Here is a 17997-nt window from a genome sequence, read left to right as displayed (position 1 = left end):
CTAACTATAACCAGATACGCGTGAAATTGATCGCTTTTTCAACAACAGTTCATGCAATCACAGAAAGTGAAGAGGGAGAAACGATCGGAACTTAAAAGTAAAAGAAAGGGTAATAAGCCAGACGTTGCGGAAGCTATGATTCAGAGAGAGGAAATCGTATTCTGTTTGAGAAGGGAGTAGCCGGCATGCACCACCCAGAAGCCCTGTTACATCTTGCATTGTTCTGCGACACAAAGTTATTTGGGTTTCGGGGTTCTCAGGAAAGTTGTCATTCGCAACGGTGTGATATTAGCGTTGATGAGTGGCAGTTGCAGTGAAAATGTCCTCTAAAACTTATTGTAATAGCTCAACTACACGCAGATGAACTACACACTAAATGTGTTGTATTCTCAGGTATAGTTCGCCATTTCTAATAGCATAAGAAATATACTTGAAATGTTGATATCACTTTGTAATCACTGAATCATTTACACACTGCAATACACCACTGATATCACATTGTGAAAATTATTACTTTGGAAAAAGTATAAAACATAGAAAATGAAATAAATGCTGTTTTGGGTGGAAATGATTACAATATTTATTGCTGTATTGTCAACTTGTGATCAGATAAAAATGAATCATTTATTTTAGAGATACATTGTACATTACTAAATGCAAGGTCAATATATCAATGTATCACTGTATCACTGTTGTATTTTCAGTAGCTGCAGCATTACTGTTGAAATCACTAATGATAAGAAACGCAGAATTTGTGTCTATCAAATCTATAATAATCTACATTCTTGCCTTCAAATTTGAAAACTTGTTTTGCAATAAACAACTAATTGTGATCTTTCTTTACTGTGTGGTTTAACTTTCATCACAGAGATCTCAATATATTTAGACGTGTAATGGTTTGCTGAAAGTATCTCGTGTGTCCTTAGTGTATGTAGCTAAGCCGAGTTGATGATCTTGTTTGTCGCTGATGATTACGGATTACAGCATGACATTCGGGTAGACCATTATTACCATGTTGTGTAAGACGTGACTCAGCAAAGCTAACAACATCTGCAGAAATAAAGTGTTGATCATGTTGTATAAGTGTTTATGAGAGTGTTGAACATTGTTGAACACCACTCAGTTTGTATTACCAAGCACCTCATACACAGGTGTGTGGCAAAGACAAAGTAGAATATCAGTACGAAGTCTGTTCATTTCTTCCTTAGGATTGACTGTAATTTTAACAGATTCAAAGTAAAGTGTTGGAAAACCACCAATTTCTGAATGAGATGTATACTTCCTATCATTATTCAGATGATTTAGTGTAAACAGTTTCACTCGATCTGTCATATCTCCAAATAACATTAGACACAGCTGCTACCAGGAACTTTTACTTGGTAGCTTTATCAAATACAGCCTTATATTTGCTCTAAAAATACACGGTTCTGTGTGTGGGGGGTAGTCAGGATCTTCAAGAGGAATAACTTAGTTTTGTAACGCATTTTTCGTTCTGTTCAATCAACTGGTAATTAATATAAATTATTCGAAAAGCATGATGATGTTATAAAGATAGCGGTAATTATGTTGTATTATGATTTTAGCTTTAACATCAATTCAATAACTTTCTATCACTTCACCCTTCGCTTTTAATCGTTTCTCCATATTATGTAATTACAATCACTGATTAACCTTTTTACATAATGGCTGAATATCGGATATTGGTGGTTTTACACACAAATCCTAATATCATTTCAATATTCCTGTTTCAGGTGTCGGCGAGAACGCGTGTATGATATAAAGCCGCATATAAAAGCTGTGTGGCGATACGTCGCGGAACGCGAAATGACAGCAACTTTAAAAGTACTAGGTATACTACAAATCCATCCTCGAATCCGGAACTAAAATTATGACTTCAAAAATAAGTTTATTCTCTACGATCTCGAACTACGATCCTTGTTTTCAAACGCAAATTACTTTACTCGTTTAATAAATCTGATATTGTAGCATCACTCATAAGATACCCTTTATGTCTTGGTAATATTAATATACAATGTTATTCACTTATCCCTTGTCAAAATATAATAATATAAGTAATTCTGTGGAAAGCCGGTTTCTAGAGTAAACTACACACTCTTGCGTAGCTAAATTTTCACTCGTAATATAGTTACTAATTAAAATTAAATTTTGCGCCTGCTTTGAAAAATAAAGAACGTAAATAATTGGTAATCTTCTTCGAGAACATTTATTCGAGCATGATAAAAAATGAAATAAAATCGAAATTGGATTCGAAACTTAAAATAACAATGTTACATATTGCGTGGGATTCTTTGTATCCGGAAAAGCATAATGATGTAATAAAGATGGCGGTTGCGTTTAATGAGCCGTGTTGTTGTATGTTGCATAACACCTATTTCCAATTGGCAAATTGTACTGGGGGAAATGAGATGTTTGAAGTGAAATGAAGTCACATATTGTATTTTTATTTAAGTACTTGTATCAGTAATAAGTACAACGTATGCTGGCAAATGAATCCGTATTATAACACATGGCCATAATGACTTCCTTTGATGTAAACAAAATGGGTAATTTGTAGTTAATATTTGTATTTGGCTAAGTATTAACATCGCCTGGCAGAACTGGATATAGATGAAGAAATATAAATACAGCAGAGGCTATAATTTTGATAGTTTACCGACAGTATGGATGGGAAACAGTTCAGGTGGTTCGTACATTTGTTTTTAGTCGTGTCATGGGCATTTAGCGTAAGTAAATGTTAATTTGTCACACCATAATTTATTAAACTGTAATTCGTATTTACATTATTCAATCACACATACACTATGCAGAAAATGTATTTTATGTTATTTTGATTATGGCACAAAAAGATATGCAGTGGGTGTCACAAGTGGCGCAGGTTGTGCTCACACTTCGAAACATCCAACATCATTTTATAATTACTATGGATTTAGTGTATAGTGTACATACACTTGTTTTTGTTTTGTTATTGTGGATTGTTCTGCCAATTGCTGTCAGTCATTTGTTTTTCGTTCTTGGACTTGAAAAATATCACTAATATCACTATATGATTTATTTTTAAATATATGTATGTTATTTCCAATTAAATTCATGTATGTTATTTTACTTTCATTAGGGTGATACGCAAAGTGGTAAGAATCGTTTTTTGTATATTTGTATGATTGTGAGTGTGCTTTAGAACTTGATATATAATAAATGTGAAATTATTTGATGTGACATTTCCTGTTGTATCTAGTCAAAAAATATCATCTGTGGTAATAACTTGTTTATGAAATTGATTTACTTTAAACTAACAATTTTATTTCGCTCTTATCCTTCCGATTTGAGAACAAGTTTTAAAATATATCTTTAATTTAATATTCCTTTCAAAATGAAGAGTGTAGGAATTGGACACAGTGGATGGATGACGAAAATGGTGGTCTTGTTGACCCTGCAATTGGTGAATTTGAATACCTTCCTGATCTTCGTAGTCTCTATGATTTCTGCGAAACCCCTAGCAGTATTGAGTGTCGTACAGTGCTTGAACCGTTTACACTATCGTACGAAACTGGACAGACCGTACACTGTGATTTACCCGATGGCTTGATATGCTTTCATGAAGACAATGTGTCCCCTTGTATGAACTACAAGATTCGATTGTGTTGCCCGTTGCCATTGGAAAATGGTAAGCAGGGTACACATTTTGCATTAATAGTTTGTAGTAGCATGGGATACCAGTTAAATTAATGACTTGCTTAATTCCATGTATTGTGGATTGTTTTATGATAAACTGATTCAATAGATTCATAGTATGAGGTACGATAGTATGACGTGACTTAGAACCGATTGTATTCAAAATATTAACCCATAGATAAATAATTGCAATTTTAATTTGTATTACGTGAATTTGTAACAGTACTGATTTTATTTTCATTTATACTAGACGAACTATGTGTTGGTGACAATTTATATAAAATGGTTTGGCAAGGCTCCCTGACGTGGCACGACGCAGATACACAATGCAATGACCTCTTCGCTCCGAGAGGCTTTGTTGCCGGTTTAGCTAATTTAGAATCTAACAGTGTACGAAACTCGGTGAGAAATTTCATAAAGAATGTTCCGGGATTGTCCGACCCAAAAGGGAAAGGCTACTGGATTGGGTGTCACGACGAGGAAAATGAAGGCATATTCGTATGGTTGAATGGAGAGAAGGTTAATGTGCCTGACAGTGCCTGGTATTCCTATCCAAACAACAAATATACCGGTAATTGCGATGCAAAGGATGGGGACCAGGATTGTTGTCAACTGTGGTACGTTGATTCTAATTTCGATATTCTGCTTGCAATATGTGTTTTATTCAAAAATTTTCCATAAAGTGTTATTCAGCTAATCACTTCGTGACGTACGTGGCGTACTCTGTAATCTTACCAAGTCACTTTATTAGGGCAAAACGAAACGCGTAACTTATGAGTATTGGTTCGTTTATTGCTTCATGCATTATATTTTTATACATAGGAAAAGACCAAAAAAAGACCCTACCTTCAAAATGGATGATGTGTGCTGTACAGATAAAAAGGCTTTCATTTGTGAAGTTCGTAAGTTTATCATAACATGATTAACTATCAGATCAAAATAGACACTCAGATTCAACTGTTTTTTTCCCTATTTAACAGGCAAGACGGAAACAATTTTGAGAGTTTTTTTGTTGTTGCTCAGAACAATATGATGTGATATTATAGTAGATCGTGTCTCCCCATTTCGTCTATCTGATTATAAAATTTACATTTTATCTCCAGCTGGATACTGCGCAAGTCCATAGAAGACGACGTCACACCACCATATGGTTTATAAAAAGTAACAATTATAGACGGCGATAAGTAATTATTTAAAATATCATTGATATGTAAATTAGCGCCACATTACATCATAATTAAAGTCATCATTCATCAAATGACGTATGACGCCCTGTGAATATTTATTTGTGTGCATGTGTGTATTTGCATATTTTTATTACCTTTTCGTTTATTTGTGTGCTTGAGAGAGAAGATATTCATGTTCCCGCTGTTTTACCTTATAGACCATTCCCCGCTCTCTGCGAGATCCAGCGTTATACTTGAAATTGAACGTCAAACCAGGATAAACAAAGGTCATAGCGTCGTAGAAATCGCGTCAAACCTGGCGCCAGATTCAACAATGGATACTAGGGGTATTTCCACGCTTAATAATGTGCTGTATAAATTTGATGATGGTGAATTTCGATGAAGTAAAGAAATCTAAATGTAACATTTCCCTGTCAAAAATCGACCTTTCGACTTTGAGGTACGGAAAAAAAAAACTGGTTCAAAATTAAATTTTTCGATTTTTGCTGCAGACGCTCGGTTCGTTTCGAACACGCAATAAGCACGATCACGCAGTTGAACGGAAAATTACCTATTTAGAGCGGATTTGTATCGATCCTTATGAATAATCATATTATCGGTTGTTCTCAGTTTTCAGTTGTTTATCTTAGCGTCATTGTGCTGAGAGTTGATACGTCCACCACGTCAGTCTACATCCATGGGTCCGAGCCAGGCGTCATTTTTGTTCCGGGTGTCATTGAAGTCACTGCTATCATTTCTAATGTCTTTTGTCTTAGCTGATAATTTCAAGTACACATGTAAGCTTTTCCCCTAAGCCTAATACCACGTGTTTGGAAAGCAGAGAAGACTACTCTGATTTACACTATTGGGTGAATATCCGGCACCTTGATTCTAACGAGCACTTCACTGACACAACGGATGTGCATCACCAAATTCACTGCCAAATTAACACAAATACACATTTTCCCAAAACAAATACAATATATACACCACCCTATAGTAGTACAACTACTATGGAGTACAGCAACAATGTTTTTTTCATTTCAAAACAATTCCTACGGTTATCTATAATTACTACAATGAACTGTATATATCATACTGTTGTTACTTTTCTTGCACAGTGTCGGTTGTGGTGATATATATCATCGCCAAACGCTCCCCCACCCCGTGACAATAAAGACTTACAAGATGAACACTCTACCAGAGATGTCTGTTATGAGACATGTATTTGAGACAAGCTCTTGTCTTGTCTATACAGTTGAATATCCCCAACATGCACCTCTCATACATACTTCGCATTATGTATTGTTTCATAGATACATAGAGTTAGAGAGGTCTGTGACAATAAGATAACTATTATAATTCAACATACTCCCACTGTGAAGATATTAAGTTTTGGAGAATTAGAAAGTGAAGTCAGTACATACGACTTTGAAACAGAAATGCACTTGATATCAGAAACTACTTGAAACAATCTGTAATTCCAATTACTTAAAAAAAAACATATTGTTCTAGTACTTGTCGAGGACTTTTTCTCTGGTAACATTAGATAATTCTGTAATTGCAAAAGAGACTTGAAACTGGGTTTATTTTGTTAACCCATAGAAAAAGCATATCAGTACTAGTATTACAGTATTCTTACCATATACTCGCATGCATCAAATCAGTATTTAATAACATTGAAATATTAATAGATTTTCCAAACATGGAAATAATCGTATCATCCGCATACATATCCAACTGGTGACAGGAGTCAGATTAAGATCATTCATAAATAGATTGAACTCCTGGGGAAAGAAAGTGTACTCTTGATATTTACCCGCTATGATCTTTCTTTCAAATACGATGAGACCCTTATGATTGATTCATTAGAGCATGGATAACATTCAAGCTTTTGTAATAACATGATATAGTCAATGATCAAATAATTAAACACCTCGAGAAAAGAAAAGATCGAGAAAAACACACACCACACCTTTGCCTGAATATATGGCTTTAATCAGAGCAGCCTGGCAAGAAAGCGATTTTCGAAAACCTAACTGTACATCATTAATAGAGTTGTTATTATTTAAATATGCGCAGAACGAATCATGAACATATCTGTGCTAGACAATTGTGTGCCAGTATTGGGTCAATGAATTTTAACATTCGATCTATCCCATGATTTGTAAATTGGTAGCTTTTACATGTCCGGATAAACACCTGAGGTAAATGCTGTGATTGAACAAAGTAGTTAAAGAGGAAGGGATTACATTTTCCGAAACTTCAGAAAAAGTAGTCTTAATTGTATCTAAACCCGTGGCTCTGTGATTAAAATGATTGTGTAGCTGTCTCGTAATAAATTCTTCGGTTAATATAGATATTTAAAAAAATGCTGCTGAGATCAGTCTAGTTACTCATATAAGCCCGTTATATATCATGCATGTCTTCAGACAATGCACTTCATTTAGCTGGAATCCTTAGAAATAAGTTATACATGATGCATCAATGTCATTGAATATGGACCAGGCAAGAAATTGAAAGACTATATACTCTAATTGACTTGGACACATTATTAAAATCAGATTTTATTGAAGCGCTAAAATTTGAATTATCCAATAGTTCAAAAACAAGCAAAGTGTGGCCCAGCTATCAACGAATGTTGGAAGTTGCCTGATAAATCATCAAAACTGATCACACAGAGTTCTGGCAAATGTATCGTCCAGGCTATATCTGAGTGTTTACCTATATTTGCTGCTGCTGGGAATGCTAATTTACTTAAATCTGCATATATTTATCTCCAATGTACATGAAATGTTTACATAGATTTCATTAGTTTCACTAATCAGTAATGAGTTGGTCTTGGCTCTGATTGGCCATTGAGCGAACTCGAATGTGGTCCTTGAAGAGTAAAGTTGGTTTTAAATAACTAGCGAATTGGCATGACTGAAGAGCTTTGGATAATGTCTCTTCCCATATCCTCGAACTACAATTTTGCCTTGAAGAACTTCAATAATACGGTGTATATATCAAGTGAACAAAAAAAGGAAGCAACTGATTCACAAATGAAAAGGAACAGACAGGCTAAGTTAGTAAAACTTGCAAACAGGCTTGAAGAACATTTCTCTGGATAGACAACTTTAAGAAATATTATCACGGATATAAATATAAATGTTCAAAATCCTTTCATTGTAAAAGATACAGTTAAATAAATGTGACGGAAAGAAGGAACCCCGTACAGATCAATTGCTGATACATATGCATCCTTCTCATTTAATCTATATGTGACGGATGCGATAAGGACAATACACATCAGCGCAGAAAAAGTTACAAATAAAGTCAATATATCAGATATCAGATTTCCAACCAAATTTGTTAGACAAATGATGAATTTCTCTCAAAGGATATGAACAGAACTGCCATCTACCTGATTGCAAACCGCATACAACAGAAAAGCAAAATTATCATCGATGAGCCAATACAATTAATGTTATCAAACAATTCAACAACCTATATTGGATTAAACACATGTTTGTTACTAGTATTACTGTATCATGGAGCAAAGGACTGCAAGGATCGTTATTTTCGTTCTGACAAAACCAAAGGGAAATCAAATGTGTATTAAGGTTTGAGTGACTCTACATCTATAAGTTCGACAAAAGTATGTCCTCTAACAATTGACCAAGGGCAATTCTGTCTTGTCTGCATGTTCAAAGATCACTATAGACGAATCAAGGTACTATTGAAACCACTGGCCGCAAGGCAATGCTATGCTTGTTTAAGGGGACTCAAGGTAGTGTCCATAGTGTCGCTAGTGTCATTATGCAAACATAAGAGGAAGCCACAAATCATCCATCTCGATAGACTTATTCACAAGTAATGCAGTGAATATGGGATGACAACAGCATGGATCCCAATGAGTGGGACTGGAACGTATATGGCGACATACTTGACACAATTTCTGCGCAAGTTACACTGCTCGAGATAATCCGATGTAAGTGTTCAACAGAATTCGGTACAATGAAATGTAGCTGCCACAAAAGCTTGTGAAAATTGTCAATATAGCAACTGTGACAATATATTCGTCAGTTTCAGATAACGATGAAGTAACAGACAAAGTAGCTGTGTAATTATGAAACATGACATCATGACATCATCCATAATGACGTAATTTACCACATAATGAAAGTCACCTTCACAAATTTCACCTTTACCAACATTAGGTTAAAAATAATGTTCAAATGTAGAGTGATGAGAAATTGTAGAATTCAACAGATATGACTAAATTGTGTTCATTTTATACTGATGGTCTAATTTAGCATATGTAATGTTTCAAACTTTTGGTAACATTTCGATAATTTATCATACTTTTCTTTTCGGATTTTTTAATCGCCAAATGCAACTCCTGACGTGAATACGTGCTGGCTAAACCTCTCTATTGTAGTAATTGCACTTATTCTATACTAAACTGTACACCTGTTTACGAGTATTTATCTAGATTCCTACTAAATTTCACCACTAAAAATAAACAATATTCTGGCAATTTAAATTATGCATAGCATATACATCACATTGTTGAAATACAGCTATAGCTAATTCACGTTTATGAAAGAAATCGTTCAATTGTCTGTAACATGACTTGTCATTCACCCAATCAATCTTTGAAATATCCAATATGAATATAAATATTTATTTTAAATTGAACAGCTGCGTTAAGTTACTGGTCACTGACTCATTTGCAGAATTAAATCGCCACAGTCTGACAAAGTTCAACATAATTGGAGGATTAGACTCATAATAACCGTATATTATTCACTTATATTTCGTTTCGGAAATTCAAGTGAATCAAAGTGAATTCTGGTGAAAATTGATCGATTACACACTATTGTTGTAGCTGAACGTGTTCTTGTAATTACTAACTAAAGTATTCATGTTTTAGAGAAGAAATAATCTAATAGTACGAGTGACGTAGAACCGTGTCACTACGAGTCGACGACAAGCAATAATTCTTCTTTTACAGCACTAGCATTTTCCTCAGCTGATTAGAAAACACGTCTATTATTATTATCTCATGAACAAGCCAAGTTGTCGATTTCTTCAATGATTTTTTATTTTGTTTTCATTGGCGTTACGTGCATTTCGTATGGTAAATAAATGCTGTACATTTCGTATGGTGACATAGTATTACAAACTTGGTATATATTGCCGTATAAAAAAAACATTCTGTTTTATTCATCTGTGATTTTCGTCTGTTTTGACGGGTATGACATAGAACGACCAGGCTACGTATACAGCCTGTCTTATGAGAAAACCCTTAATGATGTAATAATGATGGCGGTTTAGTTTAATGCGGCGTTTTTGTTGTAAATTGCATAACACACACTTTCAATCACCAAATTTATACTATAGTTGTTTAAATTGAAATAAAACTCTTGAAATACAACTCCTGATTGTATATTGTATCGAAATATTTGTATGAGTAATAACTACAAAGTGTGCTGGCAAATGAATCCGTTTTAATATACGCGGCCATAATGACTTACTTTGATGTCAACAGAATGGGTAATTTGTAGTTAATATTGCCTGGCAGAACTCGATATCCATGAATAAATATAAATACAGCAACTTACTATAATTTTGATAGTTTACCGACAGTATGGATGGGTAACAATTCAGGTGGTTCGTACATTTGTTTTTAGTCTTGTCATGGGCTTTTAGCGTAAGTAAATTTGTCTGACAATAATTTAGCGATCTATAATTTATGTTTACATTGATACAATACCTATACATAATATATGTTTTATTATATAATATAGTGATCTGTAATTTGTATTTACATTATTATATAATTGCATTTAAAATATACAGAAATTGCTTGTTATATAATTTATATATATTACTATTTACTTCCTTTAGGTTAATACGCAAACAGGTAAGACACGACTTACTGTATTTATTTTAATTATAGTTATTTATTTATTTATTGTATACTCGGCTATACGTAAGTTGAAAAATAATATTTCTGATATTAACCGACAATTCTATTTCGTTTTTATCTTTTTGCGCCATGTTTTAAAATAAAACTTCATAAAGTAACATTGATTTCAAAATACAGAGTGTGGGAATTGGACGCAGTGGATGGATGACGAAAATGGTGGTCTTGTTGACCCTCAACTTGGTGAATTTGAATACCTCCCTGATCTTCGTAGCCTCTATGATTTCTGCGAAACCCCTAGCAGTATTGAGTGCCGTACAGTGCTTGAACCGTATACACTATCGTACGAAACTGGACAGACCGTACACTGCGATTTACCTGATGGATTGATATGCTTTCATGAAGACAATGTTTCCCCTTGTATGAACTACAAGATTCTACAACTACAAGGACCTCTTCGCTCCAAAAGGCTTCGTTGCCGGTTTAGCTAATTTAGAATCTAATGAGGTACGAAACTCTGTGAGAAGGTTCATAAAGAATGTTCCAGGCTTCTCAAACCCAAAAGGGAAAGGCTACTGGATTGGGTGTCACGACGAGGAAAACGAAGGCATATTCGTATGGTTGAATGGAGAGAAGGTTAATGTGCCTGACAGTGCCTGGTATTCCTATCCAAACAACAAATATACCGGTGATTGCGATGCAAAAGATTGGGACCAGGATTGTTGTCAACTGTGGTACGTTGATTCCAATTAGTATATTATGCTTGCAATCTGCTTTTTTTTTCAAACATTTTCTGAAAAGTCATTCATCAGGTAATCTCTCCCGTCCTGCAATTACAAATAAATGGGTGTACTCTGTGAGCTTCTTCGTATTGAATCGTCAATTGTCATGATGTCTTTTATAGTGAAAGACCAAAAAACGATCCTTCCTTCAAAATGGATGATTCCTGCTGCACAGACAACAAGGCTTTCATCTGTGAAGTTCGTAAGTTCACTATAATATAATTGAATATCGAAAACTGTATGAACACTTAGAATCAATTATTTTCCTCTATTGAAGAGTCAATACGGATAACTGTACTGTGGGTATTTTTTGAGCGTTTTTAATTATTTTTCTGTGATATTGTATGTGAAATATTATTTATTGTAAAATATAAACGTAAACGTGGCATTTTACATTATCCAAACTTTGTGTTAATATCGTTACCTGTTGCGTTCCGTCGGCCTAAAGATGCTTAACATGTAATTACGTTAAGAAGCATGCAACATATTCAGTGATGTGCGAGACAAAAGACAAAATACGTGGTACTACTACAGAGTAAATTTATTACTATTACTCGAAATACTCTGATTATAAAACTTAAGTTTTATCTCCAGCTGGATATTGCGCACGTCCATAGAAGACGATTTCACACCGGTATATGTGGTTTATAAGACGTGACAATTATACACAACGATAATTAATCATTTACAATATAAATTGACGTCACATTCTCAATTAAATTGATCATACATCAATCAAATGACGTGTTGTTGTTTAATATTTACTGTTTAACACTTTGAACGCAAATTCCAATTAGTGTCACCCAAGACATAATTGATAATGAACATTGAATAGAGTTTGTAGCTAATTTGAAAACGTGTAGATTGGCAGAAAATGCGGAATTTAATGTATTGCTTGTTACCTCGGTTAGTCTCATGCCCGGGGGATATTTTTATCACTTATTTGAATACGTGTGTGCATTGGCATATGTGTATCATTTGTTCGATTTCATGTGTGTGGGGGGGGTGTGTGAGATGGAATATCTATTTTGCTGCGATTATCCAAATTTGTTGGCTGTTCAATTGTGCCCTGAATTGTAATTATTTATCTCGCGGCCATTGAGATATTACGTGCAGATAACAGGAACAGTTAATACACTTCCTATCGATAGCGTACATGTAAGTATCATGCTTTCTACAATATTATGAATGGAAAAACTACGCTTGCTAAGAACATGACTGTTTTATTCGAAGGCTTGATCGTAAATAATAACTTATACACTTCATATACAAACACTACAGACATATTAAGCGCATATTAATCAAGCAAAACGGGATTCTAACTCGAGACTTCAGCAAATAATAAGCAAGTAAGCAGACGCATATCGCATTGCACCGTAATCAACGTTACTTTTATACTTAACAATTTAAAATAACATGAAAAAGAAATTAGATCGATACACAATGATGCTATCTTTCGATAATGGGCGATTAAACATTCAATCATAAACACAACAGGAAATCCTAGAATTGGTTTGTATTTATGACTTAGTTTGTGTTCAGTTATATTGGCATAGCAACATCGGGGGGAGTTAACAAATGAATCGAGAACTCGAGAACTGTTAATGTTCAAGTACACTGCAAAACACGCGATTCCACTTCACAAAATAAATTAGAATAACAATTGCCTGTAATCACATATGAAATTGCATATTCGGGTAAGGCGTTGTCCATAAAGTCGTCGTACGTTGACTCACGAAGTCTTTCATATCCTGAAACATGCTACTGTTAGTACTGCTCCTGTGCATTTTCTCTTTCACATCTTTGCAAAAGGTAAGATGTCACAAAATACATTTATTCTCTTCAATTACTGCGAGTACATAACTAATAATATTAAGATGTATTTTCGGTTGCTAATATATTGCATAACCGATAATCTAAATGCATAAACTCTGTAACAATTTTTTTTTTATTTCTATTACTTCAGACAAATGCGGCAGAAGAAGGTGTAGTACTTATTATTTGTTTTTATCATCTTTTATTTATTCAATATATATTATATAGTCATAATTGTTTTGCTATTTACAGCAACAGTATGCAGTATCATTCATTATAATTGCACAGTTGTTTAGTTTATAAGTGTTGCACCACGAGTAAATCAGACCCATTTAAAGCAAGGTTATTCTTAAATTGCGAGTGCAAATTTTCTCTCATAATTTCATCACGATTGATTTATCAGCACTGGTCATTATCAGATCATCTCTGTTTTGTCACAAATAAAATACACGCTCATAGTGGCCACGCAGAAACGACAACAGTTGCAGTGTAACTAATCGCACGTTAGCACTAGTAACGGACGTTGCCCAGGTGCAACGTTCACCAGTCCTCGGACAACTCCAACACAAAAATCGAACGCTACACAGTGACTGTGGCGCTTTATAGTATCTGGTGCGTGTGTATCAGTGTTTCATATGTGAGTATTTGTTTTGACAATAAACAAATAACGCATTTTCGTTCTACCAGCCTGTGATGTATGGACCGAATGGATGGACGACGAGAATGGCGGTCTGGTTGACTTTGAAGCAGTTGGTGAATTTGAATTGATAGAAGATCTTCGTCTAAATTATCAAATTTGTGACTCGCCGTCTGAGATAGAGTGTCGTGCCGCGGTGGAGCCGTACACTCCGTGGGACCAGACATCACAAACTCTACAGTGTCATTTATCGTTTGGTTTGATATGTTTCCATGACGACAACCATAATTTATGTCAGAACTACGAAGTACGCGTGTTCTGTCCATGTTCTGTCCAGAATGTGGCATATAATGATTCTGCTGAAGGTACGTCTTCTGCTTTGACCGCTTGTAGAGAAGCTTTTCAAAATTGTACGTATTGTGTGTACATCGGTGGCAGTGAAACTACACTAGATTACGAAATCCGATGCTTTGGGTATGAATTGTAATAAGACCCCATTATGTTGTGCACATTTCTAGCTACACGGTGAACTAATTTTAGTACAGAGATTCGATTAAAATGACGACTGTATGTTTCTGTACACATATTAGCAGTGTAGCTAGTATCCACTTTTATTGCTGAGTGATCTCATCGTTTATCAAAATTAACCGCAGTGGGATTTGCACTAGGGTGCAACTCACATACATGCGTGTGTTCATATATATCTTCATAGACAGTACGGGTAACCTGACACATCATGAAGCATGTTGTTGTACTGTTGATTAATGTAGTGAGAAGTTTATGCCACTTAAATATAGTCAACATATTTTTGATATTATATTGTTGATGTTGTTGATTTTTTTAATAAATATGGGAAACTACTAGGCAATAATTCAGTATTCACATTGATATCAGTATTCAAGTTCATCCCTAGTTAAAAACCTTACATAACATATATCTCGTTATTATTAGGAATAGTTCTCGTGCTACTCTGAACTACTTTTGATATTCTTTTTTCAGACGAACTTTGTATTGGAGACGATTTGTTCAAGGTATTTCTCAGCCCAATCATGATGTGGAAATCAGCTGATGACTACTGTAGAGATCAGTATAGTATTGATGGGTTTGATTCGTCGCTGGCTGTTTTAGAGAAGCAAGAAGTACGCAATACACTGCGCACGTTTTTGATGTCATCGACAGTGTACAGTCATCCACCTAAACACGGTTATTGGATTGGTTGCAACGATCGGGACATAGAAGGTACCTTTACGTGGACCACCGGGGAAGCTATGAAAACGCAAGATATGGTATGGTCGTCAAACAATCCCAATAACAAGGTCAATCTCAGGTGCGCGGATGAAGATCATGACCAAGATTGCTGTCAACTCTGGTAAATATTTCTTAGTTATTACATTTTCATATAAGTCATTGATTTGTATTATCTTGTATCTAATATTCGGGTAAAACTTGTGTTAGAGTATCAAGAAATTTTTATATTTACATTCATATTGAAGTATATTATGTTAATATCACGTTGAAATGTTGAACATACATTACTCCGTCTGTTGTTAACGTTGATTGATTGATTGATTGATTACTAGTGGTAGGTAAATTTGGTGAGCAGTATTTTGTAAGTCAGCAGAAATTTGACTGATTCGAATGATCGATCGATCAACTGATTGATTGATTGATTGATTGATTGATTTTCTGTGCCAAAAGCACAAACTGTTCAAAATAATAAGAATTCGAACGCATCAAATCAAAGCAGTTATCACTATCGTTACACTCATCGGCACCGACATTGCAGTAATCAGATGACTAATTCAGAAAGTTTGTTTTCTTCCAGGGAATATCCGAGAACCGACCCAGTATTCAAAATTGACGATGAGTGTTGCACAAAAAAGAAAGGATTCATTTGCGAAATCCGTAAGTTTGTTGTCTGTTTTGAATTGCGTATACTTATGCGGTCACCACGCAATGTGCAATGGACATGTTTCTCTACTCGTATCTCGTAATACGCTGTTTCTGATACAAATATTGGTGGGGTCCTTTTTACTGTGAGTAAAATTGGCAAAATGGTTTAGTTTTGTCGAAACCATCGAAATTATGAATTATGAATTTCACATAGACCTACCAAATGGCCAGTGCTCGTGTTCACACACAAACTTAGTAAATTTATCAATATTACTGCAAATCGTAATATAATTAGGATATAGGTTGGGAAAAGTTATTTATGTTATTGTTTATTTGAAATCGTGCTATGTAATAATATTTGCTCCAAAACCAAGTCAGCGGTTATTTAATTGCCAGTCAATTTCTCCGCTTGAATGACAGTACAGCATGTGCTAATGATATCTGTTTAATCATTTGTGAGAAAGTGTGAGTGGTTGACGCATAAATATATTACCATGGTAGCCAAGCAAAATAAATGCGTCAGTTTCCAAGAATTCCCAAGTCATGCTCGTGTGGAGCAGACTTTCCAACTCGTTATCTTCACTGTAATTGCATTTAATTTAGGTAGTTTTTGTCTAAATGCATAATGACTAGACCATATTAACATACATATTTTATTCACACTTGCTGTTTATAACCTCTAAATATAATTTCAACTTTTCATTTTTTAGGAGGAAAATGTGCCAATTGATCCAGTGCTATGTGTATAAGTTACACTCTTATACTGCTCTGCTGTCCGGAATATAACGTCGGTCTTTATAATTGGCCTCATTATATTTAATAGAAGTAGATGAATTAATTGAAATAAATTTGCATATGATGAGTTTATTATGCGTGTCACTGAAGTTTGTTTGTGGACCGACTACTTGACATGCGTTTCCACGTGGAAACGACGACTACGTTGCTATGATTTGCATAAATTAAATCATCTGGGCTGGTGAAACGTCCGAGTGATAAAACGAGTCCGCTTACCTACTAGCCGTAGTTTCGCGGCTCCAGTGTCACTTGTGAATATCTCCCCGAATCCGTAAATGTCAAAACGTTTAACATACGCTTAGTGAAGAAAGTAAACAAGAAATATAGAATGATAAAAATATGTTTAGTACGTCGAAAACACGGGTATATTATAGATTTTCCTAAAAATAAAAATATTATGGTGGGTTTGTTGTTTTAACGACCCGTCAAATTGTGGAGAGAATATGATATTGCAGATTCACGCAATTGTATGTCTGTTATGACCAAATGTGCGTACCGTTTCAATAATCGGTAGCGACTGGAGGCAGGACAAAATGTTATTTGTGATGCACCGTATTTAACATTATCGCGTCGACAAACATTTTCGTCTCAATATCAATTTGTATGCACGTTTTTCATACATACCACGTTTTTATGGTGAAATATACAAACAAAACGCGATTTGTTAAAATGGCGTGTACAGTAATTCATCACTGTCTACTTAAATTACCAAGACTATTAACCATATTGTTTAAAAATATTATGCGCAACGTTTTAGATTTCCAACAATATGCTGAAACTGTTTCGTTATATTGCATCCATTCATCCATTGTGAAAGACATACTACGTCATTCGACTGACTCGTTAAATCAAAGTGTTTATTAAATACGTCATTGTTAAACTACCATTTAAATTCTGCCAATTTGTATTTGCCCGTATCACTAACACGATCTATACATACAACTGCGTGAATGTATACATGAGCACTTGAAGTGCGGGGTGTTTAAAAGTCGTTATGATTCGATAGTACATTAATTATTTCCAGTGTCAGTTGCGGCGAAATATTATTGCCAAACGATTCCTAAGCGGAGCTGGGGAGAAGTGGCGACTTATAAGATAAGAGATGTCTTTTATTTTACCTGTATTGAATATTAAACTGTTACGTTACCTTTTATGTACGGAGTACTGATTCTGTCCCACAAATGCCACTCTCGTATTTACGTCACACTGCCGACGGTTTGATAGAGACATAATTAACATGTTCACCAATTTTCGACGAATTACACAATCTGTAAAATCATCAAGCAGACATACTAGATAATGCAA

The 17997-nt window shown here is 34.8% G+C and overlaps 1 protein-coding gene across 1 annotated transcript; it reads left to right on the top strand.

The window, feature by feature from the left end:
* The first annotated feature begins 2680 nt into the window (after window positions 1–2680).
* LOC144359403 (mucin-5AC-like) lies at window positions 2681–16764 on the top strand. Its single transcript, XM_085502750.1, has 15 exons — window positions 2681–2744; window positions 3134–3149; window positions 3395–3682; window positions 3941–4307; window positions 4513–4592; window positions 4794–4808; window positions 10951–11190; window positions 11240–11504; window positions 11675–11754; window positions 13318–13364; window positions 13519–13537; window positions 14055–14369; window positions 15004–15373; window positions 15830–15909; window positions 16608–16764. The coding sequence occupies exons 1-15, from the start codon at window positions 2682–2684 to the stop codon at window positions 16625–16627; spliced, it is 2265 nt and encodes a 754-aa protein (XP_085358876.1). The 5' UTR covers window position 2681; the 3' UTR covers window positions 16628–16764.
* The last annotated feature ends 1233 nt before the right edge of the window (window positions 16765–17997 follow it).

The sequence above is a fragment of the Saccoglossus kowalevskii genome, chromosome 8, assembly GCF_978046115.1.
Source record: "Saccoglossus kowalevskii chromosome 8, keSacKowa6.1, whole genome shotgun sequence".
Taxonomy (NCBI): Eukaryota; Metazoa; Hemichordata; class Enteropneusta; family Harrimaniidae; genus Saccoglossus; species Saccoglossus kowalevskii.
Note: the sequence above shows the minus strand (reverse complement) of the source record. Positions and strands in the feature narration are given on the sequence as shown.